Here is a 25,961-nt window from a genome sequence, read left to right on the forward strand (position 1 = left end):
AACTTGCACTTACTGGCTCTCAGGGCCTTTCTGTTTATATTGGCACTGAAGAGTTTTACAGCATATTACTCAATTTCAGTAGATGTACTGTTTATATAAGATCTAAAATATACACTATATATAAAACTACATAGAATTGTGCATATATTTTTATATGATACATAAAAAAATGTATTCTTTTTAAAAGTGGAGATTTATCTCCTCTAACCTGATGAGGGTATTTAACCCAGAAAGAGGTAAAACGCATATAAACAATAACTACTTTTTGTTCTCTAGGGACTGTTGTTTAAAGTTGTTTTCACTTGTGCCAGTGTGGCTTGCTGGGCCAATGCAGCAAGTTCAGACTTTTACTAATGCTCTTCTTGCTTTTCTAAGTCACTTCTCTCAGAGTGAATCGCCAGCTGGCTCTTTAAATCCACAGCAAATTAGAGTATAAAAAGGGGGGAAAAAAAATAGGATTTATTAGCTTGGACTCCGCACCGTGTGAATGCATGCTTTTAAGAACTGTTTAAAGGTTCCCAACATTTGAGTAAAATCCAGTCTGTGTTCTAACAATTATTCTGTTGGTCTCTTCTGTCTGTTCATTTTCGACATCATTAAGCACAAATCATATAAAAAAAGTAAAATCTTCTTGGCTCAGTGCTTTGCTATTAATGTCACATGTTCTCTTTACTCCTTTTGTCACCTCACTTCGAAGTAAAACATGTGCTCCTCAATTTCAGCAGCGGTGCTAGAAACAGAAGAAATGCAGGAATATCCTGCACTTTTTTTGGTCATAGCTGTCATAGAAATCAGGGCTCAAGTGTCTCGATAAAGTGGCCTGAAGACACTTGTACCACCTCTGACTCTAATCTGTGCTTTGTAGGTAGGAATGAAGTCTCTGCATCTATTTATCAAATTCGCACACACTGTGAACACTAAAATATTAACATAGAAAGGGGGTGGGAAGTGGAAGAAAGCCCTGCAGGAACATTAACCAACTGAAAACTGCTATTGTTGGCGGCCTTCGCAGCTGAGCACAAATGTGCCTTTTGTTTTCTTAATGCCTTGGGGCAGAATTTGAAAATCAACAGGTGCGGTTTTTATTCATTATTTTACAAAGCATCTTGGATTAATATATTTTGCTTGTCCTTGATATTCAGAAGCCTGATTGAACAGAAGTGTGTATGCGAACACGACCACAGAAATAACTGGAGGCATACTCGGTGCCCTGATTTCTGGTCTGTTGATGCTTTTGCCCAACGGCCTAATAAAAGAATTGGCTCTGCTATTGTTGTTGCATACTCTTATCCATTACGGGCCCGGGTATCCATGGAAAAGATGTCTTTATAACAATGAACACCTGGCGTGTGCTTCTGTTCAGGAAACATGAGGAGGGGTGGGTCAGATGAGTACTCTTAGTGTCTGAATTGTTTATTATAAGAATGTCCCCTTTCTTAGCTATAAATACTAGGAAGAGAGGAATAAGTAAAGACTGTGTTTTCAAATGTTTCCCCAGGAGCAGGTAGTGAATGCTAGAGCATTCATTTTGAAAAAGTGCTTTTGGGAATTGAAGGACCGTACTCCTTAGCATTTACCTTCTCTAAGAATAGTGGAGGGGGTAAGTGAGGCTTATCTATGAGCGCTTCTGTAGCATGAACTCAGTAATGGAAGATTCAAAGGGCTGCGTGATGTACTGCTACATGAATAAATGTGGTTCTTGTTTTCCCTTATAGGCTGAAAATGACTAGGTTGCAAAGTGCTAAAGGTCTGTAAATTCTTCCGTAAGAACCAGCTCAATCAGGGGCTTAGTAATATTGTTGGTCCCCATTGATGACATCAACTTACAGAAATTATCAGTTCTAAGAAATGGAACTGGACTGCTTCCAGAGCCTTAATACTTCTTCAGAGAGAATATAAAAAATGTATTTGATGCAGTTAGCTTGTGTATAAACCGCATTCCTAGACTTAAAGCAAGTCACTGTTGCAACACCATTCCTCTTTACGCAATACACCCTTAAACCACAACTATTTACATTCCATGATACCTAGGATACTTCATTGTGCTCTATATAGTTGTCAGAGAAGTTGACAAAATAGGGGTGGGGGTGGGGGAAGTTGTATTGCTCTGTTAACCTGTGTCTCCCCCCCCCACTGAGTTACAAAGAATTGGTTTGCATAACTGCCAGGGGAGAATGTGTGGAAAGAATAAAAGAATATGGCTGCTGTTTCAGGTCACCCAGGCATCACATTCGACATTTTGGTAGTACTGAAAGGTAAACTTTCTTTGATGCCCTTTTTTTTTTTTTTCCCCCTCTCAGAAAATTTTGCAGCTCTGTGGTTTTTTTGGCCTAGAATCTGCACACATGGAAGGGTTTATCGTAATCTTAACATTTCAATTTTACGCTTTTTTTACTACATGTAGCACATTTATTTCTCAAGGGAGACCTTGATGAACTTCATCTGTGCCACTGCATTGGAACAACATCATCCATAGACTGGTTCCAGCCAGTCCTTTTTGTTCCTCAAAAGTGAGAAGGGAAAGTTTGTTTGGACAACCGGTGTTCCGGTCGGGAAGCGTGGTCCGCCTCCTGTTCCCACGTACAACTAGGCTCTGCCACTGCTGTGGGAAGAGGGCAGTACTGCTGCAACTCTGCCTTTTCTTGGCACCTAATGGTGTCAGTGCAGCCTGTGAACTGGCCCCGGAACTTCTACTTTGGGAAGATACATTCTTTGGAATGCTTTAAGGAAAAAATAAGAATACAGGGAACCTGTGCAAAGCAGGAGAGGTCCTGGCCCGAAAGTCTATAGCAACCCTAGATGTGCTTGCGGTCTGGGGTGGGAGACCTTCAGAGCTGTCTCCTTGTTGCATGGCTTGGAACGTATGTGAATGACTATGCACTGCGCAAGTCGGTAGGGAGAGTCTCGGCCCGCTTACGTGCCTCCCTTTCTCACATGGGTTAAAAAAAAATCGGGCGGTCCTACGATAAAGAGGAGCACAAAGAAAAGGTTTTGTTCCTTGGTGAAACATTCACAGACCGGCGAAGCTGTTTTCAGTTCTAAATCCTTGATCTTACAAATGTCCTGTATGTAGTGAGCGAGGGTCAGATCTGACACAGGGTGTAAGCAGACCTCAGGTGCCCCGCACCTATGTTGTGCCCATGAAAATTCCCATTCAATAGCTACCTGCCTCAATGTTACCAGGTGTTAGGTATGTCTCTGCACAGCCCAGAAACTGCTAAAAGGTTGGGTGGTGAGGTCCTACCTGACCACTGAACTGCCTAGAAATTATGTGGAGCAGGATTTAAGGTTCTAGCAAAGGGCTTCGTCTCCTAAGCAGGCTCAAAGCTCTCCGTTGTTTGGTTCACTGTCAGTTAAAAGATCTTAAAACACCTTTTGTCTCAGAGAATAGTCTCTTGATCTCTCTTGTTAAGATAGAAGAGCTTATTCTGGTGAGATTTTAGGTGCCCAGAGGTTGGGTTCTGCGACAGTAAAGTTTTAAATTCTAATACAAACAAAACATGGAGAGAAATATTTTAATGCATCACAAGGTTTCCTTTTAATAGGAGCTTTGTTTTTCTGTGAAGGAGAAAGAGTGAGCAAAAGAAAATGGTCTTTAGTCAAAGTAATACTAGCGCTAGAAAGAAAGTACAGCTGTGTTGGGTGTAGCGCACCCCATTGTCGGAATTTCTGCAGTTGTCTTCTGATTTCCACGGGAAAATGTAACAGGGCCAAGGTGGTCTGGGGTAGGCTTTAAGGTAAATCTGAAGAGTCTCTTGGGCCTTAGAGCTCCTTGTTTTCTCTTCATTGAGCCATCCAAAGAAAAACATGGAAAAAAACTTGAAAAGTGTTGAACTGTATTGCACAGAGTAGGAAGCAGCTTGTAGAGACCATCCTCAGAAAGATTAAACAAGCTGTGTGAGAGAACAGACATCATCTCACACTGAATAATAATATATCCAGTCAGTACTGGGGAAAAAAATGTACAGACAATGCAAGGGGCTAAAGATACAAAAGTTAGCAGTGGGGTGTTGTGCTTTAACCTCAGCCAGCAACTAAGCCCTACCCAGCCGCTCGCTCACTCCCCCCAGGTGGGAGGGGGGAGAGAATCAGAAGGGTAAAAGTGAGAAAACTCGAGGGTTGAGATAAAGACAGTTTCATAGGGAAAGCAAAAGCCGCGCACGCAAGCAAAGCAAAGCAAGGAATTCGTTCACTGCTTCCCATGGGCAGGCAGGTGTTCAGCCATCTCCAGGAAAGCAGGGCTCCATCATGTGCAACGGTTACTTAGGAAGACAAACGCCATCGCTCCGAGTGTGTTCCCCCCCTTCCTTCTTCTTTCCCAGCTTTATATACTGAGCATGAGGCCGTATGGTATGGAATAGCCCTTTGGGCAGTTGGGGTCAGCTGTCCCGGCTGTGCCCCCTCCCAGCTTCTTGTGCCCCCCCCCCCCTCGCTGGTGGGGTGGGTTGAGAAGCAGAAAAGGCCTTGACTCTGTGTCAGCACTGCTCAGCAATAACGAAAACATTTCTGTATTTGTCAACACTGTTTTCAGCACAGATCCAAAACACAGCCCCATACTAGCTACTACGAAGAAAACTAACTTTATCCCAGCCAAAACCAGCACATTCTCCACCCCCTTACTCCATACCATTTACATCATGCTTAGGTCCCACACTATCCAATACATCCTCGCTAACCACCATCCCCCTTCCCATCCTTTGATATAATACGCAGATATCATTCCCTTAGTCTATGGACCACCTCTGTGAAATGTCTGTAAAATGTCCACAGAATGTCCACTGAGTTCATTTAGTCCATGACTTTGGGCTCCATCTGTTATGGTGGTCACTCAGGACAGGAGAAGTGGTGTGTTGCGTGGAGCTACTGGGCACCAAAGCCAGCTCAGGTCAGGTCAGTGCTGCACTTACACTGCTTCTTGTAAGACTTGTCCTCCATTGATTCGGGTGGTTCCTGCCATAGTAATTCCTATAATTCAGATCCTGGGTTAGAACAATTTAAAGGTATATCCGTTACAGTCTCCACCCCGGGTCCCTTAGGGCCAGGTTATAGGGTTTAACATTGCAATGAACTCCTCCCCTTGCTCCTAGCCTGGCTAGCAGCAAGGGGTTCCTGCTGTAGTACTTCCTAGAACACGCAACTCAAATCCTGGGTTACAATTTAAAGGTATTTCCATTACAATCTCCACCCCTGGTCCCTGTGGAGCAGACCATCAGGTTTAACACTGCAATGAACTCCTCCCCTTGCCCCTGCTCTGGCTTGGACTTATCCACAGACTGCAGTCCCTTAGGGGTGTACCGGCTCCAAGTGGAGCCTCCTCTATGAGCCACAGTCTCTCCAGGGGTCTACCTGCTGTGGCAGAGACTTATCCACAGCCACAGTCGCTTTGAAGTGCACCTGTTCCAGCGTGGCCTTCTCCATGGGCCACAATGCCTTTACAGGTAGACCTGCTCCAGCATGGCCTTACCCACAGCCACAGTCCCTTCAGAAGTGAACCTGCTCTAACATGGCCTTACCCGTGGCTGCGGTCCCTCCAGGGGCGTACTTGCTCTGTCATGGGCTTATCCATGGCCACACGCTTGAGGTGCTCCGGCATGACCTCGTGCACGGCCACTGATGCTTCAAGGCATACCTGCTGCAGCATGGAGTTACCCACAGCCACAGACGCTTCGAGGTGTACCTTCTCCAGCGTGGACTTGTCCTTGGGCCACAATCCCTTCAGAGGTGTACCTGCTGCGGCACAGACATAACCATGACCACAGACTCTTCGAGATGTACTTGCTGTGGACTTATCCGCGGCCACAGACGCTTCGGGGTGTCCTGCTCCCACGTGGACTCATCCACAGGTCACAGTCCCTTCGACTCGAGTTCACGCTGGAGTTCCAGCCTGGCCGGTACAGCAGCGATGCCCTGTTGTTCGAGCCAACATGGGGTTTGAAGGGTTCGAGATAATGACAGATTTGATTGGAATGAATAGATTTGATTGGAATTTGAATTTATAGCTGTTATAGTCCACCACATTGGACTCTGTAGAACATCCCTGTGTTATCAACGCTGTTTTCAGCACAAATCCAAAATGTAGCCCCATATTAGCTACTATGAACAAAATTAACTCTACCCCAGCCAAAACCGGTGTGTGGGGAGATGCACTTACGTTATTCACTGTGGACTGCAAGCTCTAATAATAAAATAACAAGAGGAAAAAGACAAAAGTTACTACAGATTATTGTTAGAAAGAGGCTTTGCTTTGGAGAAGTTTGACTTTTAGATACCTATGTTGATAGGTGGGGAGCGGTAGACATTTCTGCCACGCTGATAAGCTCAATTTGGGTGGTCATGCAGGATCAGCACTTTGGATTAAGAATCATGACACTATGGTAGAAGAGATTTATGCTGAAGACATTAAGGATATCCTTCTTTAATTATAAAATATATTATGACTTAATCCAAGAAATAGGTATAGTCTATGTATATCAGTTTTTGTAATAGTAAATTTTGATACCGCTTAATTTGTTACTTTATTTGCCTACTTAATATAATCTCTAGACAGACAGTCTGATTTTCTGATGCAGATGTCATAAACTGTAATAGGTGTATTAGAATATCAAATTGGGATTAGTTCAAGTCTTTACATTCATACAGTCTGTCAGTACCCCACATTTTACACATCCGTATTCTGTTTGTTTCAGGTTTCACCGAATTTCATTCGTTATTGTAAAGGCTGAATTTTTCATGGCTTAGTGCATTAGATCTTTTTTGTTTTCTTTTTCTTGGCTATATGTCACACTGAAGTTGTTTGAAGCTGGCTGCAAGGTTTTTTCCATTAATACAGCTGTATTATTCTCATTGCTGCCTTCTTTCTGGTTGTATCAGTGTTTCACAGGCAGTGATCTTTTTCCAATCTTGATAACTAGCTGTTGCTGTGATAGATGCCATTGTTCACAAATGGAGACTTGCTTTCGTAAAATAATCTAGAATTTATAGAGCATTCCTTCTTCTGCATTTGCTTTGCTGCTTTTTGAGCTGCTTATTTGTGTTTTGCATTTAATTTTCTTCCAGTTTCTTATGTAGACAGTGTAGGAGACCTTTTTGTAATCAAGTATAGGTAATTAAATGAGAGCAAAGGAAGCAAGTATATAAATTTACTTGCGTGTTCCATTTTTATTACATGTTTGGCTTTAAAGCTTGGCTTCCTCTTACTGATAATCGTTTTTCCCTTGCCAAACTGACAGGTGAACACAGTTTTAGCTGATGAATTATATACTGTCAAAAATGAGAGGAATTAACTTTTTGGTTTTAGGAAGTGACCTGCTATTGAATTTATTTTTTCTAGGGCTTTTCCTCTGATACTGTTGTAGCATAAGCGTTCTATGCTAGATGCTATCACAAACTTTCTGAGGATTCGTGGGATTTTGCTGCCTGCTAGGTAATTTCTCTGGCTGTCCTTGTCACGGCAGGACACTTCTTTCCTAATCAGCTCTTGTGCAGCGGCACACCTTCTTACGCTTCAGATGTTTGGGTGCTGAGTGCTCGAAGTATTTCGGTTTGACCTGCCCTTTGACATTCACCTTCGGATCACCCGTAATTGAAACCTGGCTGAAAAGAGGGCAGCAGAAATAGATATTTATGTACAGCATTTGCAGTTGCATGTGCTTGTAAAGAAGCTGCGTGGAGGAAGGAAGGAACACAGTATTTCCTGAAACGTGTAGAAGCAGTGTGCAGACTTTAAAGGCGAGTTGTCTTCTTGGGTACTCCAAAGGTTAAACTCACATTTGGTTCCCCCCATAAAAACTTACATGCTGCAAACTTACTCAGCAGGTTTCTGATGCTCCTCTGACAACGCTAAGGATTACTTTATTTCTTTGGAAGCGCAGCTGTCATCTTTTGGACCTTAATGTCCACTTAAATCCGTGACTCAAGGAGTGTTCAATGCTCTTTCTGCTGCCTCATGGCACAGCGTGCATGGTGTGAGGTATCTCCATTCACTTAGCATTTCCTTTTACAGCGGGTGTAGTAACAACTACTCCGACACAAGCAACTGAATGAGGTGAGTGCAGAGAGCTCATTATCATAATTTGTGTGACACCAGGTACCACCTAATCAGCACCAGTCAATATACTAGTTAAGTTTGGGGTGAAAAATCTGGGACTATTATGCAGTCAATAATAATAATGATGATGATGATGTAACCTTTATATATTGCAGTGCATCCTGCAGCATGTCCGAGTAAGATGTTTTTATTGTGGTTTACAAAAATATCAGGCATGCTTTTTTAATCGATACAGTTATTGTCCTTAAATCATGCAATAACAACGTAGCCTATCATTCATACCTGAAAATGTTCAGCTCTAGTATTTGTTATTTGAGCACACTATTATGTCTGTAAATAAGAGCTGAATATGAACCCTGTCTCAGCATGGTGCGCTACTTACCCTTTTACTAGTATGTGATAATTTCGTGAATTATCCTCTTGTTTTATGGCCCAGTCTGAAGCAGCCTCCACAGGCACAGCTACCTCTGACCGAATACTGTGGGCGTATGACACGCGGGGCACGTCCTTGCTTCGGCACGTAAGCTGTAGGTGTGAGTAACAACTGTATTCACCGGATGCTTTTAATTGGCAGGCTTTCCGATGTGAAGCTTTGTCTCTAAGAAATGGTATTAATTTATCAGTTTATGAGGGAAATGTGTTTTTTTCCAAGAAATGTACTAGCTGAAGCATCAGAGTTAGCAATGTGAAGTTCAGTAAGCAAGAAGAATTTAGGTAGTTGAATAAATGAAGTACGTTGTTCAGTTACAGTGGCTGTCATTTCAGAGTATTTCAGTATGTGAACACATGCAGATACCCTTTGGTTTTTTATTCACTTGATGCTAAAATCTCAGTGACGTGAGTGGGAGCCAAGGGCTGCCAGAATCTTGCAGGTTTAGACTCAATAAGTTGTTTTCCGTTAAATGGAAGAGCTCCATCTAGTTTAGGCTCTGTCATTTGAGACTTCATTTCACCTAGTAAATTGTGAAGTCATGTTTACTTCTCTGGTTTTTTTCATCTTGTTTAATTTACTGTCTGTCCACCGGAGCAGGAGCAACATGTGTGTCATGTTCATCATGCATCGTATGGGTTAGTTCTCTAGACTGCCTTTCCCAGGTGGTACCTGCCTGCTCTCGGTGGGTTCAGAGTGCTCTCAGGTGTAGTACGGTAACAGTTAAACGACGGATGAAAATGTTTAATGTATGTGAGAAATGAACCATATACGGTGTCAGTTCAGAAGCTGTGGTATAGCAATTAATAGCAAAGAAATTTCAAGTGTTTATATTCAAAGTCGGAGATGAAGTGCTTTATTATATCTGTGTTATTCCTGAAGAGTCGACATAGGAGGTATTTAGCACTTCGGAGAAGACCTTCAGACACCTTCCAGGTTTCTAGCTATGCTGGCTAATCCTGTAAATATAGATTGAGGTAGTACAGAACAGCCTTTTAAAGTAGTGCGGTAGTGCACCAGAGATAGACATCTTGTGCCAAATGACCAATAGTCCCTTGATTTTTTTTTTTCCCCTTTTTTTCCCCCGAGACACTGATCGTATTTCCATCTTTCTTCTAAAACAAGCTTAGTTTAGTTTGCATTCCAGGTCGTCTCTCTGTATGCTGTGTATAATACGGCAATTGGTCAATCCGTGATTAAGTTACAGCCAAAGCTGATGGGTGTGAAGATGCTGTAACTCTATATGTCTGTGCTTGTGTTTCAAACTCGCTGCAACTGAATTTACAAATCTTAGCATAAAACCTCAGTGGAAGAGTTTAAGTTTATAAAAGAGCTTTGAGCTTACCTTGCAGATTTTTAAAATATTTTTTAATATATTTTTGAACTTCCAAAATTTAAAATTACTTTTTTTTTTTTTTAAATTAACAATAAAGTAAACACGGAAGAAGGTTAAGCTGACATTTTCTCATGCAAGTGGCGTAGGCTTTGAGGCCTCACGGAGAATTATGATGGTTCAGTTGGCAAGTGGTGACTAGCTCAAGAACTGTACCTCTGGGCAGAAGACTGCATACGTCTTAAAAGAGTATAAAAATAATCCAAACTCAACATATGTAGAACTGATTCAATTGTTCTTATTGTTAAAGTTGACTGAAAATATCGGGAAGTACAAATTATAGAAAAAGTAATGAAGTTTCCTTTCTTCTTTTTTCCTCCAGATTTAAAAAGTGTTTCACAAACTTGAAGTGCTGTTTTAAAGATGGGGTTTTTTTCTTTTTATATTTTATTTTAAATGTGTTGTTACAGTCCTTTTGAACATACATATCTAACTACCTGGATGCTTTGCAGTAAGGATTGAGCTCTTTAATTTTCTTTTAACATCTGATGCTAAATTATTGACTCTAAGAGTTGTCATCCATAGCAACTTTTTCTAAACTTGTTCATTTCTTAGTATTTTCAGAACTAACCTTACCATGCAATTATGGTGACCCATGATAATTTTATTTAAGGGTTAAAGCACCGTATTTCAATTGTAGCATATTTTTTACGTTCCAAACAGTTGTATTTTCCAAAATTAGTATTTTGGGAAATTTGTGATGCTTATTGTAGTTGCGTCATAGTAAATCTTGTAATTTAATGTTCGCATACTTTATTTAAAAGGGTACAATTATTGTAGAGAAACCAAACTGAGTTATGCTGTACATCTCTGCTGGGCTTCAAAAAGTCTTGGAAACTTTTCTTTTAGCAAAGAATATTGTGTTAAAAAATTATGTCTTCATTGGTATGATCTGAATGAAAACAGCTAGCTTTTTATGTGTTTAATTTGTGTATTTTTTAAATAGGAAAAAAATACGAGAATAGCATGCCTAACGGGGGAAAATGTACAAAAGAGCTCCCTTCTAATTAATTGATATTTAAACATGCTTAAGCTGTGTGTTATTTGCCTTCAAAAGTTACTACTCTGACTTAATTATTCCAAATGTATTGCAGGATAGTGCTTATTTTTCTAATAAAGGGATACATTTTTTTCTTGTCAACATATTAAGTTAGATTTGCAATGTAGAAACCAAATACTTGGACTTCTCTGAGCGAGTATATTTGCTGTATGTTTCTGTATTTATTTTTTAATTCATTCTGCCTGTAGAGGCTGACATTTTGCACTGCGACTGTTTTTTCCCTTTATGATAGAGAGAACTGTGAGAGCAGCACAACTCCGTGTGTTTGCCTTCATCTCTACTCCTGAATCAGTGCGTACTTTACCATTATTTGACTCTGGAAATCTCTTTTACTTTCAGAGAATGTAAAAGTAAATAATGTGCCTTTATATTTAGTTTTACATCATATATTTCTCTATCATGGTCCTCATATTTCCTTTTTTTGTTACTATAGCATTTAAGTGTTACTGACAGCTGTGTCCAGCATATTGTGATGTTTCCCTAACATTCATACCAAATACAATTTCTGCTATCTTTTTATTCTTGCAGTCAATGGTTCTCTGATTTGGATTCCCTCTCAATTCATGAAAAGGCCCTATACAAATGCTGCTTATATTTTCTGCAAAAAAATGATGTCTCCGAGCAATCCGATTATGGTTACTGCTTGTTTTGGCCCTTTTTTTTTTCTTTTTTTCTTTTTTTCTTTACACTTCAGGTCTGTGTTGGTGAGTCACCAGCCAGTTTGTGTGTGAAGCCTGGTACTCTGTTCCTCTTGGAACAAGGCTTTGGCATCCCTCTCCTCGTATCCCTTCTACTGGAGCTGCACTATAGTGCTTGTGTCACAAATACAGATTTGCTTGCACAAGATTCGGTGGATAATGACCGTGTGTCCCTCCCTCCCCTATTTCTTGACGTTGTCCTAGTTTAAAATTTGTTCCAGTAGTTGAACAGCTATAATTTTTACAGGACTTCTTGCATACAAATTCATTGCTGTTTGTCGATGAAGCTCGCTGTTGACATCATTAATTGTGCTTACTGAAGTCTTTACTGATTAAGCCTAAATCAGTTGGATGGATGAAACGAATTACCAAAAAAATAGTGCTCATTAATTGAGGACGATTACTTGATATTAAGTTGTCAAGATCTGTCAGGAGAGCCGGAGACTTAATGTATCTCTTCTATTGCTATTTGATATGCTTTAGTAGTTTGCTTTCCACACATAGGTAAACCAGGTCGGTCAGTCTCGCTTCACCCAGATTGGTGTGAGGTTAACTTTGGGGACCCGGTTCTGAATGTTTCAGACCCAGAGCTGTCTGCCAAGTGTCTCTCCGCTGTAAGGGTGCGTGCTACACCTGAGACATCTTCCGCAGGAGAAGGTTAGGATTTTCCTGCTTGTCCGCATGTGCTTTTAAACCTGGTAGTCAAGAGTCATCTTACTGAGTGTGATAAATAAGCCTGTGTATTTTCTGACTTGTATACAGACCGTGCTCTTCAGGCTGTATTATGGCACTTTCTAGAGGTAAGCTTGGTTGCTGTTATTTATCTTCAGAGTTCCAGGCTTATGCTTTGCCAGAGTGTGACGCTTGGGTCTGTATGTATAAACCTTTGGTATCCTGCTCGAGTTTTCAAGAACATTTTAATTAAGTGCAGCAGGAGGACAGAGGAGTTGAACTGTTTGAAAAACACCCCCCCAACCACTCCCCCAAACCCCAGCTTCCACGGGTCATCAATAAATTTATCTTTGATATATTCCCCTAGCCATCATTGCTTTTGTAAGCCCCGAAGTATCCCAAAGGATTGGAATTATTACTATTTGTCATTTTATTCATACCATTATCACACTTAGGAGGTTGTGCCTGCAATCAGGAGCTGATTGTTCAGTGCACGGTGCAAACAGGCTGCCGAAGCTGGCTAGCGGGTAATGAACACAGTCAATGGCAGGAGAAACAACACTCGAGATCCCAGTTCAGTCCTTAATAGTAATCGCTACTGGAACAGCCAGGATATGTCAGTAATTTTGTGACTTGAGCCGCCAACCTGGTGGGAAGATGCCTAGTTTGTGGTCGTCGCTTCCATCACAGCTCACGCGTTTTATGCAGGGGCTGTTGATGCTTTTCACGTGACGCAATCCTCACAGCAGCGAGCCCGTGTCTTCCTGGTCCGGTGTGAACGCCCAGGATCGCTGCCACATGCCCTCGCACACCCGCTGCTCCCACCCGCGCCTACTGCTCTGTCCTTGCTCATCCAGAGCGTCTCTCTGTCCTGTTTGACGAGCCATGTGTCGAGCACCTCCGCAGCGGCCAGGCTGGAGCCAGAGCGATCTTCGGCAAAGGAAAGTTGCGGTTGCACGAGATGGAGGTTTTTGGCAGCACCCTCGCCGTCGCACCGTGCCGCCCTGTCTCCCTTGCTCTGGCACAGCCATCTGTGTAGAATTTAGTTCTGCCACTTTCAGGGCGACTCTGCTGATCTATGTTGAGATTAAATTCTCTAAAAGGAGTAGCACCCAGCACTTGATTGGAAAGAGTAGAGCTGGAAGTGCACTTTCCACAGAGCCTGGTAACTGCATGCTGGTTCAATGTGGCCGCAAATCAAGGGGCTGTCACCCCTTGGCTGCTCTAGGAAGCAGAAGCTTCTGGATTGCGGTCGGCTTGAACAGGGGACATCAGGACTCCCCACCGAAGAGAAAGGTGAAAGGAGGAGTGCTGAGGCAATTTGTGGAGTCGAGCACCAGCTAAAAGCAGAGTGTCTGGATCATGCTACTGTACTCGGGCACCTGGGAGGAGGGGGTTTATCCTGTGTTTTTTCTTGACCCCTGTTCTGACTCTTGTCCAATAGATGCTGATGTCAAACCGGTATCAGAGGAACTATGATTTAGTGGCTTGGAAAGATAACCTAGTTACACTGACGGTATTATGAGAACAGATAGCATAATAGATCTGTAAGAGTTCCATTACAAAAACAGGTAACTTCTTCGTTTTTGCTGTAGTATTTTGATGCTTAACATTCTTTTGTAGATTAAACTTCTTGTAGTCTCCAACTGCTGGTTATTCAACTCAAAACTTACTGTGCTACGGTTCTTATGGGGTGGAAGGACAGTTAAGAATTTCCCCTTTCAGTTGTGAGGAGCGTTCTCAAACATAATGCAGATAATTAGGATTGCAGAGATAGCACAACCCGAATTACTGGTGTGACATGTGAAGTTTGAGTCCCTATGAAGGACTGGTTATTATAATATCCTTGGATATCAAATTGGAGCTAGTTAAAATAATAGCAGAAGAGCCTCATCTCCAAGAACGCTTTACGGTTTATTTCTCTTCTAATTTTGAAAAATTATTTTTAGCTAATATTATGAAATTGAATCTGTGCTGCTTTTCTGCCTCTTGACAAAAGCTTAGTATTCTTAGCAGCCATAGAAATTATGCTGCAGAAAGTGAGGATAAATGCACTAGAAGTCTGTTGGAATTACAGGGTTACAGTAGGCAGTAGCTAGCTATTTTTATTATCTCCAGATTATGCATTTGATTGTCTGAGTTACCTGTGTGTGTTTTATACTGCCTGACACTAGACATTTTAACATACCTGAAGACCTTCAGGTATTTCCAGTATAAATAATTCATGCACCCCCCCAACACTCTCATATATATTATATAAAACAAGTATTATATTACTTAACCAAAATGCAGCAGAAGCAGTACTATAAATGGTGGTGTTTGAAGCAAATATTACAAAAGTGTGCTATATAAAAAAAAACAGCGTAAGTAGAATGGAGCTTGACGCAAGTAGTAGTATTTTCTCTCCAGAAGTGTCGTTAGGGCTCGATGGTGTACAAGTTCAGACCTACAGCCTGCTGCTCTGCCCGAAGGTTAAAAAGAATCAAACTGCCGGGAGAGGGGGAGCCAACAGATGGTAAACGTGGACCTACATGTATCTTCAGGTTAATGAATAATCAGCCTGAGAGGGAGGTCAGCCCCGCCGGGAAAACAATAACTGCTGGTCGTTCGTTATCAGAAGTTCCCGTAGCGTCGTATTGCGGTGGGAGCACGTGGTGGCAGGAGTGCTGGCACTCTGTCGGGGTGGCTGCCGTGTGTCGAACTGTGTTACCTGGTGCACTAGGTATCATTAAAGCAGTTAACGGGTAGGATTTAAGGCAACGCCGGAGGTTCAGGTTGTCCTTATTTTGATTAATGTTGTAACGTGGTTTATTGCCTGATAATTATAGGTCGTGGCGTGAATATTTCCTGTTCTCCCCAATAAATTGGCAGCTTGATGTTTCTAACGGAACTGCCTGTGGTAGTCCATCAAAGAAGTGGTTGGATGCAGTAACCTAATTCAATATTACAAGCAATTTGAATGTAAAATCTGAATGGATCCAAATAAAGGAGGTATTTTTTAAAGATCGCATCAGATGTTGGGGGGTTTTTGCCTCTGTAAAGCAAATACACTGAACTATGTTAATCTGCATACTAAAAGCAACTATTTTGCTTTCCTTTGTTGCAGATCACCAGAAACTGGAAAGAGAAGCTAGAATCTGTCGCCTCTTGAAGCATCCCAATATCGGTAGGAACATGTAATTGCTTTATACAGTAGATACCAGTTTAGAAAATTGAGGGAAAATACAAAATAACAAATACAAATAGCAGCTTAGGGAAGTCAAGTGGAAATATTTCCAGGCAAGACTGTTTCTTTATAATGTGGTGCTCCTCTCTAATTCTACTAACGGGATGTAATATCCCAATAGGTCACCTAAAGCAACGTGTACTGTTCTCATCTTTGAGCTATTGCTCTGCCATCAATGAGCTGTCTATGCCAGGTGTTTGGGGTTTTTTTGAGCAGTGTGTAGGAGGAGTTATTTCCAGTACTGCTCATGACTTTTTGAGACCTGCAGAAGAATTTCATCTAACAGCATATGTTGCAAAATGAGACAGACCAATGTCGATAGAGTTAGTGTTGTTTTTACTGAGATGCTTATTTTATCCTGTTTTACTTTGCGTTTGAGATTCTGTTCTTCTGTAGAAAAGACAGGTAGGTGCAGAAAGCTCTGCTCCTCTTATTTCCAGAACTGTATGTTTTCTACTCAAGCATTCATGGAAATCAAAAAAAGATATTGGGGGTGGGGTGAGGTGTGTCTCTTTAGAAACAGTAGAAACAGATAAGTACCTTGATCTTCAAGGAGCTGTATCTGGGTTTTTCAGACACTGAATTATACAGCAAGGGTATCTCTCACAAGAATATTTGCTGTAGCTGAGACTTCTGCGGAAGGGCAGGATTTTCCTGTCCATCTTGTTCCTCTGTCCCCATGTACGTTCTTAAAAGTTGTCGTCAAAAAAACTAACAATCTCACTGAATGTTTTAAATAAACACGTATGCTTGGTACTCTAAAAGCACTTGGCAGTCTGCTTGCTCTTCCTTCTAGTTAGTTTCTATCCTTTTCATTTTTGACTAACAAATATCGGTCTTCGTGACATTTTTAGACTAATATAATTGTTTCATGCCTGGGAAATAATCAGCTCCTTCCTTTTAATAATAATCATGAATTGAAAACAAATGTACCACAGTTCAAAATGAAATGTGGAATCTCTGCAAAAGCCCTCTTGTGCAGTCTCAAAAGCTTAGAGGTTTCACATGCAAATTTGGTTAGAGAGGAAGAGTAGCGTTACCTGCATTACTTTATCCCAGCCAGAGTTTTTGCATTGTACAGTGGTGCGAGACAAGGGAATGTACAGCTTGTTGCAGGGAGGAGGTGCGGCTCTTCTGCAGTTACGGAAAGCAGTGGTTACACATACGGTGCTAGTCTGACTCCAGAGTCATTTACCTGTGCCTTGCTGTAACCAGAGTGCGTTTCTGAGTTTGAACAAGCCAGGGAAGATGAATAAAAACCAGTAATAAACTGATGAAGCGGAAGAGCTGAAGTGCACAGAAGAATTCAGTTGAAACAAATGTCTAAATTGATTTCATGCGGTCGCACGTCTTCAGTTTGTTGAGTAGCTTGGACCCATATTAGGATGGAGTCCAGATCCTCTGCGGCAGGCCAGCTATTCCACATCCAGCCTTTGTATTTGTGAACGTATGACTTGAAGTGCAAGCAGGCGATGGCAGCTTTGGTGACAGGCAGGTAGGGTTCTGTAAGTCAGCACAAATTCTGTGCATCGCTACCTGCACCAGGGTGCACAGTTCAGTCAAAGGGTTATAGACAAATTCTTCTACTCCTGTTTCAGAAAAGATGCCATGTTCCTGATCTGTCTGAGAGAAGATTTTCATGACTCGGAATTAACGTGCCAGGGTTTGGCAGCAGGCATTATATTCTGTCATCGTTCCGCTTCTACTGTCAGCTGTTCTGCCAGCCCTGCCTGTGTTATCTGCCCGAAAAAAACCTCTCCCAATTAGTGTGGTTACGATAGTTCCTTGTTTGCATAATTGCTCGAGTGAAGGCCGCTTGGTATCTGGTTTCTCTCTTGGAGGAAGATCATAAATGTGGTCTGAAAGTGAGAAACCATTTTTATGAACTTAGAAAGGTAACTCTTTTCCGAAGTAATAATTTCAGGCCTCTGAAGCCCTATCACGGAAGCTCCTGGGCTGAAGAGGTTCGTGTTTGCGTGCGGAGCTGGCCGGCCAGGTCCTGCCCTCTCCGTGGCCCTGGGGCTGCAGCCCAGCCCCGCAGCCCTTCGCTCTCGCCCCTTCTCCCGCCGTCGTGCCCTCAGCCAGCTCCCATTCGAGGTGCGTGCTGCCCGTGCGCGACCGAATCTCTTATTCTTGGGTCACTGTCACATCCCTTTTTTAACAAAAAGTCCTCTCTAACGGGTAATAGTACTACATCACACTAGAAAGCACTAATAGTGAAAAAGGAAGTACACCAGAGTGAGGTAACTCAGCTGTAACAGCCGAGATTCTAGTGTGTTTTATACGTCTCAGAATGGCAAAGATTAACCCTTGTAAACAAGTTTTACTTGCACTATGTGTATGACAAAGAGTATGCATGTTTAAAACTATGAGCGAGTCCACGAATGTAAAATTCATGCTTTTCTTTTCATCTATATTTTCTCCTGAATTTACTGCCATGGATTAATTTCTAATAGCCCAGAAAATAAAAGATGTTTTGAAAAGGAACTTGTCATGTTAACAGTAAGTATGTATAATTTAAGAAAATTAAGAAAAAAATTACAAAAATTAATTTTTCAAATGCAATCCCTGTAGGAAAGCCGAGATCTAGTTTAATTGGTTGGGCAGTTTCTCAAAGGTCATCTCAGTGGTTTTCTTTATTTTCCTCCAAAGTAGTTTTTTTTAGTTACTTGTCTTTTTGAATTACACATTCGTTGCAGAGCGGCAGATTTCTGAAGTTAGAATTCAGTAATCCTTTCTCTTTTCTTTCAGGCTTATTCTTCTTTATTCTTCTGAGTTAGCATGATTAAATCTCCCTTCTAGAAGTGACTTAGTGTGAAGGTGTCAGTTTCAGGTTAACTTTGTTCCTAAAATAATACATATATAACAGTACTCCTTTTTAGACTGTTGTATGGTCTCTTCGGATAATTATCTTTCAAGTCTTAAGACTGTACCAGATAACTTTAGGGTGAAAACCCCTTTTTAGTTACCTTTTTCATACTTTCCCTCCAGTCAGAGTAAAGCAGCACAGCTGTGGTGAATCACATTTTTAGACTTCAGCCTGTGAGTAAACACGTTGTAATTTTCATGTGAGGAAGATTGTTTTTCTGTAGAGAAATGGAGTTGAAAAAAAATTCTAAACCACTGGAAATAACTTTCCAATTATCTTTCCAGAGAAAACAGAGAATTATCAGAAACTTTTACAGATCACTGGTTTTGTATTTTCAAGGTAGGTGTCCAATTAGTACCTAACTAGAAAAATACTTAGTATTTAGTTATTTCATCAGGATAAGAAAATTCAGGACTGAACTTCTTAACAATCGACATACCTATTTTTAGCTTCCCAACAATACCATTTTTATATCTATTTCATATCTGGTTCGATAGTGGTTTTATTTAATGAGTGCCATTATGCAGTTAGGAAATCTTAGGATGACATCTGAAAAAGGCTTTCAGTTTTAGTCTGTACTCATACGCACTAAACTTCAGCAGTTCCTCTGCTATTGGCAGAAGAGTCTTAAAATTGGACGTGGGTGTTTTAATTTGTTTTTTTTTTTTTAAATGTAGAATTTGAACAAAAGATTTGGAGAAGCACAGCAAATGGGGAAAAAATAGAAGACTAAATCAGAATGCTTTATTTGAAAAGGATAAAGCTCTGAAATTTGGAAATTAAGGAGACACACATGAAAATATTTTCATTTCAGTTCTTGATTTGAATCTCCCCAAGTAGTCACTGTAAAATGTTAAACACAAAAAAACTGAGAGGAAACAAACATATTTTCTGCTGCCTTTTTGGAAGTATTTATGACATCAGATTATTATTTCAGGAATCAACATATCTACCAAATGTTCACAAATAAAGTATTTAAGTATGTCTTGAGGGAGCATAATTCTTATTAGGCATTCCTACTGAAAGAATGATTTTGAACTAGGGTAAGATACCAAGTTCTGAATTCATGTATGAAAATTTAAATCGCTGATGATTATTCTCACTAGACAAGTGTTGGGAAGGGAAGCTAACTACATCAAAATCCAGCTGTCTGGCACTCCCAAATCCTTACCAATTGAATAAATCCCTCATAATTCATTTTGATACACAGATGTTGTGTAGCGTGATGTGGATCCATATGTTTATGCATAGCTACACCTATAGGAGCATATGGTCATTTGAAAAATGCTTTTTAGATGCAGCAATTTTTTTTTAATAGAAACAGATCTTGCCAAGTGCACTTGATATCCTTTTAATGTAGTCATGAATCTAGCTGCTAGCATCAACTGCCTTCTCTAAGGCGTTTGTTCTACCGCTGTATTATGTGCTAATTTTTTTATTAGGGAAAATCAGCATATTCTTTATTAGGGATATTAGGAAAACAGATAACCACAATAAAAATGTGAGACGGTAGTTCTCATATGATGGGATTATCTGTGGCAGAGTTCTAAAGAAGTCTCATTCAATATTTTTATCAACAGATTTAAAGAAAAACAGTGAAGTGGTATCAGTTTGATGTGGCGGGACTAAGGAGCCTTACAGCCAATATATGTGAGCTCACATATCTAAGAACAAAGAATGTACGTCAGTCTTAAAAGAGGAGTGCCTGCATCTTGGAAAAGAATGACTTTGAAAAGCCTGTGATGACAGGAAATAACTACTTGAACACAAATCTCATTGGTATGTTGTAACGCCCAGGGGAAATACCATTCTCAGATGCATGGAAGTAACAATCAGAAAGAGGAAAATAGTATTTATTTTGTATCTGCCAACAGAAGTCACTTCTGGAGTACTGTGCTGAGCTTTGACATCCACATGTCAATAAGTATGACCTAGGTAAAGGGAGTGATTTGAGGAGGTCTACCAGGCTAACCAGAAGGTGTTATTTATCAAGAAAAAGGCAAAAAGAAACATGATTACAGTGATGAAGTTAAACATAGGAGTTTGGTTTTTGGCAGTGAAGGTATGAGAATTGACTTAGGGGTATGATGTTTTGTGACTTGAAGTGTGTATTTTTTTTTTTAAGCTTTATACTAAGAACTGTCTATTACTAAAGATGTATTTACTCCTGGTATTCAGAACTATGTCCAGGCCGTTATTTTTGGAAAGCTGAATATTGCTGAAGAAAGGCTGAGAGGTAATGATTCTGTTTCTGTAGTGCTTAGCAAGCCGGACAGTCCTTACTGGTTATGTTTATATCCAACACAGAAGTGTCATGGAAATCTTCCTTGAAGATGTTTTCACTTCATGTACAAGTATAGCTCCACGATATCTCTGAAAGCTGAATATCTCTGTCCAGACACTGCTTTGCATGTAACTAATTCAGTTAGTTTTTCAGCATCTCTTTATTTTATTCATTTTTTTATTTGAAGAAATCCTTGATTTCTTCTTCTCTATCCAGTTATGTAGTCATGATGCCTAATGAATGGTGTAGGAAAAACGCCTAAAAGGAAAGTGGATTAGAAATAGTATTTCCTGTTCTACTTTTTCAAATCTCCGTTTCCCACTTAAGTAACGTGTATCTGAAGGTTTGTTTAAAAAATTCAGGATTTCCTCGTACTTTTCACCTACAATTATTCCTTTGCAATACTCATTGCTTATGTTGTGATTTCTGCCTCTTCTCACCTCAGTTCTTTGTTTCAAAGTAATTGTAGTAGAAAGCGAGCCCCGCTGAATTTTGTCTGAGAATTAAAATGATGCAAAATTCAGTAGCTGAACTTTCAGGCCTTGAGAGAAAATTTTGTGGGGGCTCGGCGTCTTTTCTTCCTGATCAGTCTTTGGCATTACTGGTATTTTCTCCTTTTCCAGCATTTCTTGAGTAATCTGGCCTGCTTCTTCTCTTACGTTGTGGTAGGAAATTTCTAGGCAAACATAGCTCAAGTTCCTTTAGTAACAGAGCTCCAACAGTTTGTGCCGGGCTGCGGTAGTTTGTACATTAGTCTGATTTTCAGCATTGCTGTATTTCTCAGGTTCTTACCATGATGAGATGACTGTAACATCAGTGTATATAGGTTTTCTTTTTCACTTACCACATCTTGGTAACATTATAAATAGAGTTTAGAATGAAAGATGGAAATGTAGGTTAAGCCTTACTCTTTGGAGAACCTAGTGCTTTTTCTTTGTAAGATTACACATCAAGTTATATTAAAAGCTTACCTCCTTTACTGAAAAAATACCCATGAAGGATTTGACATCTTGTGTAACTATTACTTTTAGAGCTGTTACGTGTACTAATGCTTCCAGTTTTTTAATTTAGAAATTTGGAAAGAAAATGTGTAAGGAAAATAATCATCTCTTTGCCAAGAAATCCATTGTCATTGTCCCGTTTTCTGGCCTTTATCTTCTTTTGGTGAACTTTGATTTCTCAGTCCTCTTTTAACTTTAGGTAAAGTTGTATTTTAGCACTCTGATTTCTAGTCTAGCAATCCACATATTTTTGATGGTGGAACACTGTTGCACCATCTTATTATTACTTTTGATGTTGATTTAGAGCCCACTTTGGTCATTTTGGCTTATGAGGTCCCAACAGATGATAAAAACTGCATTAGCCTGATGATGCAAGTCCTGTCCCAGTCTGGAAAACTGCAGAGTCAAACCTGGTAAAAATGTGGGTGTTTTTCCGGGTTGAGTTTGTTCTTGCGGAGTTTGTGCTGAGTTTGGGTAGTATTTTTCTAAACCAGAGTTACACTGTCTCTCTCTGTAGCTACTGGAAGGGCTTCTGCTGTCTTTACCTTCCCACTTGTCAAAAGCTGTACGCAGCAAAATGGTATGTGCAGTGTAGTAGGATCACGTAAATAACCAGAATCTCCTGGTTTTCACATGGCAGTGCTAACGTGTCTGGCTTCATTGCAGCACATCGTTCCCTGCCTGCTGCCGCCTCCTCCCTTTGCTTTATAGACGGTGTATAAGATGTGGCAAGCAGACAGGATCCATTAGCCAACTACATCAAGCTCAAGTCTGACTCTGATGAATCTTCATCCCTTCCCGAAAGGCCACAGCAGATTTTACTGACATGTGGCAGCCCTTCAGGTGATAAATGAAGTCCTTTTGGCAACAGGACAGGTTGTCCCTGAATGGCTTTGTAAGTCAAGATATTTAGAGGTAAGTAGGACTGCCAAGCAGAAACGGTGCCATGTCAGCTCTAATAGGCCTGAGCTGGTTGTGTGCAGATCTGCTTGCGTAGCCTCGGTTGGGCTGGAGCTGTGGCATTGCCGACTAGCATGAGTTGCCGTGCTTGGGAGGGCGGAAAAGTCCTTCTTCTATAGCTGGACCAGCATATGGGAACATGGAGCAGCATCTTTCCAAGGAAGGGTGGCTTTGCAGCAGGTCAAGAGGCAGGCTAGATGCAGGACAGTCTGGGTCACCAGGAAAAAAGGACAAATCACAAACTGATTTCATAAATGTGTTGGTGTCTATTTGCAATCTGCTCTGGTTTCCATGCTTGGAGCTGGGAACTTCTCACAAATTGCTGAGGAAATTTACTAGGTGTTAAAGCTTTTGTCTCTCTTTCGGTTACGGCATAATGCTTTTATTTGGACAAGAGTGGCATTGAATCTTTAGGCTTTACTCTTCTGGGTTACCGTGGAGCATAAAAACGTCTTTTAGTATAGACAGTGACACTACTCTTTGCCACACGAGGTTAATTCTCTTTCCTTTTAATGGACGACATTATTATATATAAGATTATTCTAGCTCAAGTGAAGCATTGCTGGTTGTAATATCCCTGATAACTGTAGCAACATCTGTAATATACCGAGGAAATGAGGTTTCACTAAGATTTGCCACAAATTTTGTCATTTTTTGCCTCGGAAAGTTTATGTATAATTTGCACCAAAATGGGTCATGATAAAGTATAAATCAAGTGTGAACCAGACCTTGAAGGATTTTCCTTGCCTGCTTATTAGCTGGTTTTGTACGTTTTCTTAAATGCATGAAATTTCTTTTCATAGTGTGTCCAGATTCTTCTAAACGTTTTTTCTTTCCATAAAGTCAGTTACGCTTGCGTAGCCAGTCATTTTAAATGTAAAATAGAGTAATCCACAGAAATGGGAAGTGGAATTTAAATATCTCTCTTGAGGAACCTGCTGCAGGGGGTGAGTACTAGGATGGCTGCCACACTTTCCACTTGTATTTTGATCTCTTGCTCTGTTTTACGTTCTATATATGCTTTCTGGAAGGAAAAGGTTCATAATTGCATTGCTGACTTCAAGAACCATATAAATAAGCTGGATTAAAATTTTACACACACAAGATGAATCTTTGAGAACTTACAGGTTTTTTTTGTTTGCAAGCTTTGTTTATTATGAATCTGCAACCACGTGTTATGCATACGGATAGACATCGTGACTCCCAGCTAAACCACAAATATGTAATTTTCCTCTGGACCCTTTCCTCCAAAAACATAGATCTCTACTACTTAAGCTAAAGTAAGCTTTTTCTTTCAGTAAAGCTAGCACAGACATTTTTAGAGCATTTTTAGGGGATATTGTAAGTTCTGTTCCCTTTGCTTTGTGCAGACAACGTTGTTGACGGTTTAATAGGTGAATTCTGCACTGGTTCTTGGATCAATACCCAAATGCTGGAAAAAATATTGCGAACCTCTTACCTGAGTTGGGGGGGGAACCGAAACAAACCCAAACTGAAAAGAGGTTACAGTATATTCGGTAGCGTGGATGGGTGTCACTGTTTGGATGGCATCAGTGCAACTCCTCTATGGGTGATAAAATTGTTGTCGGATAGTTTCCATTATAAACCCAGCTCCAGCCTTGACATTTGTGGCTGTGGGCTGAACCCGCTCTGTGGGACACTTCTGTCTCGGTCTGTTCCCTTTCCCAAGAGAAAATAGTTATCATTCGGGCAGCTTTTGTTTCCCAAGCAGCCTAAATCTGCCCATGTGGAGTGTTGGGCATCCTAACCGGAGGAGGGTGGGCTGTCAGCCTCACCAGCAGGGAGGCTGGGGGAAGGATCGGTACGTGCCAGCTTCTGGAAGAGGTCTCTCCAAGGAGAAAGTGTTTGGCTGGCTGTACCACCTCAGAGTGGAGTCCCACCCTTACCCCTCCTCTCTGCTCTCTCCACTTCAGTTCCCTGAGACGTGCAGAAAAGGATAAATTCGGAGACGGGGGCAGAGGGGGGGGGGGGGGGAAGGGCTGCACGACCGGTGAGGAGAAGGAAGGACATGAGTGAGGGAATGGGGGAGAGCTGGGGGTCTGAGCTGGGAGCGGCGAGAGGCGAAAGGAAGGTCTCCTGACTTTGGACCATGGATCATGTTTTGACTTAAGCGATCGTAAATCAGGAGTGGTGCTTTGAGAGCTCGCTGTGGAGCTTAGGAATGTCTTTGCTTCTCTTCCAAAGACGATACAAACCCAGGAAGCTCATTAGGAGAGGCAAGCCTCAGGGCTACTCCCATCTGTCCAGACATCTTGCTTTACTTACAGACCCTGCCCCCTGAAAAAAAGCATCGTAAATCATGGAATCATGCGGGTTGGAAGGGATCTCTGGAGGTTATCCAGCCCCAACCCCCTGCTCAAGCCATGCCCAGTAAAATTAGGTTACTCAGGGTCTGTCCTGCTGAGTTTGGAGAACCTCCAGGGAAGGAGGATGCAGAGCCACCCCAGGCCCCGCTCCAGTGTTTGACCACCTTCCTGTCAACATAAATAAATAACGTGTCTTTATGCCTAGCTGGGATTTTCCATACTCCAGCATGTGTCCGTTGCCTCTTGTCTTGCCACGTGCACCTTGGAGAAGACTGTCTCTGCCATCTCGACAGCCTCCCCGCCGGTAGCGGATGGCAGGAGCGAGATGCGTTCCAGCCTTCCCTTCTTACGGCCGACCGAGCTCCTCCTCATCTGCCAGCTGAGAGGAATAATAGCTAGCAACAAATGAAGCTGTCCTAATAAGTACTTAGGCCGGGCTGAAAGAAAAAGTTAATGTCACAGGTTACTTCAGAGGCACAACATAGGATGTAATTCAGGGTATGGTCCGTTTTCATGCTCGTAATTTTAGATCTGAGCATCGCATTAGTCTGCTCTTAGGATGCTTTCCTGGGCAAGCTGCTGCAGAAGAAAATAGTTTAGGGCAAGGAGCAAGGCGTTTGCAATGTTTCGTTCTCTAAAATCTTGCCTGCTGATCAGCAAACAGGGTACTGGAAGGAAAAGAGGATATTCTTGAATACAGCTGCATCCCTGTTAAGATGTTTCTGTTCCTTTCTTAGAAATACATCCGCTTTCATGTTTAAATATTGTGACATAAATTCTTAATGAAAGGGTAATTTGACTAAAAACTGTAAACAGGGCCTGACTTTTTGGAATGCAGTTTGTAATTGGTTGCAAGGTGTGCATTTGGAAGTACGTTTTATAGGCTGAACTTTATAGGTCTATGTCATGTCACATGCAGAAATCCCTTTTCCTCTTGCTTTTTGCATTTCATATGCATCTTCTGACTCTCTACCAATGGGATGCCCATTCAGTA

At 41.2% G+C, this 25,961-nt stretch overlaps 1 protein-coding gene across 3 annotated transcripts in view; it reads left to right on the forward strand.

Moving 5' to 3' along the window:
- CAMK2D (calcium/calmodulin dependent protein kinase II delta) overlaps window positions 1-25,961 on the forward strand; it is a 163,581-nt gene that overhangs the window by 50,937 nt on the left and 86,683 nt on the right. For 2 of the 3 annotated variants that reach the window (XM_072861739.1, XM_072861738.1), the window contains exon 3: window positions 15,407-15,466. The exons of the other annotated variant lie outside the window; for it this stretch is intronic. In XM_072861739.1, coding sequence (XP_072717840.1) covers window positions 15,407-15,466 — 60 coding nt within the window. The remainder of the gene's footprint in view (window positions 1-15,406; window positions 15,467-25,961) is intronic. 3 annotated transcript variants of the gene reach the window in all.

This window comes from Ciconia boyciana, chromosome 5, assembly GCF_034638445.1.
Source record: "Ciconia boyciana chromosome 5, ASM3463844v1, whole genome shotgun sequence".
Lineage (NCBI taxonomy): Eukaryota > Metazoa > Chordata > Aves > Ciconiiformes > Ciconiidae > Ciconia > Ciconia boyciana.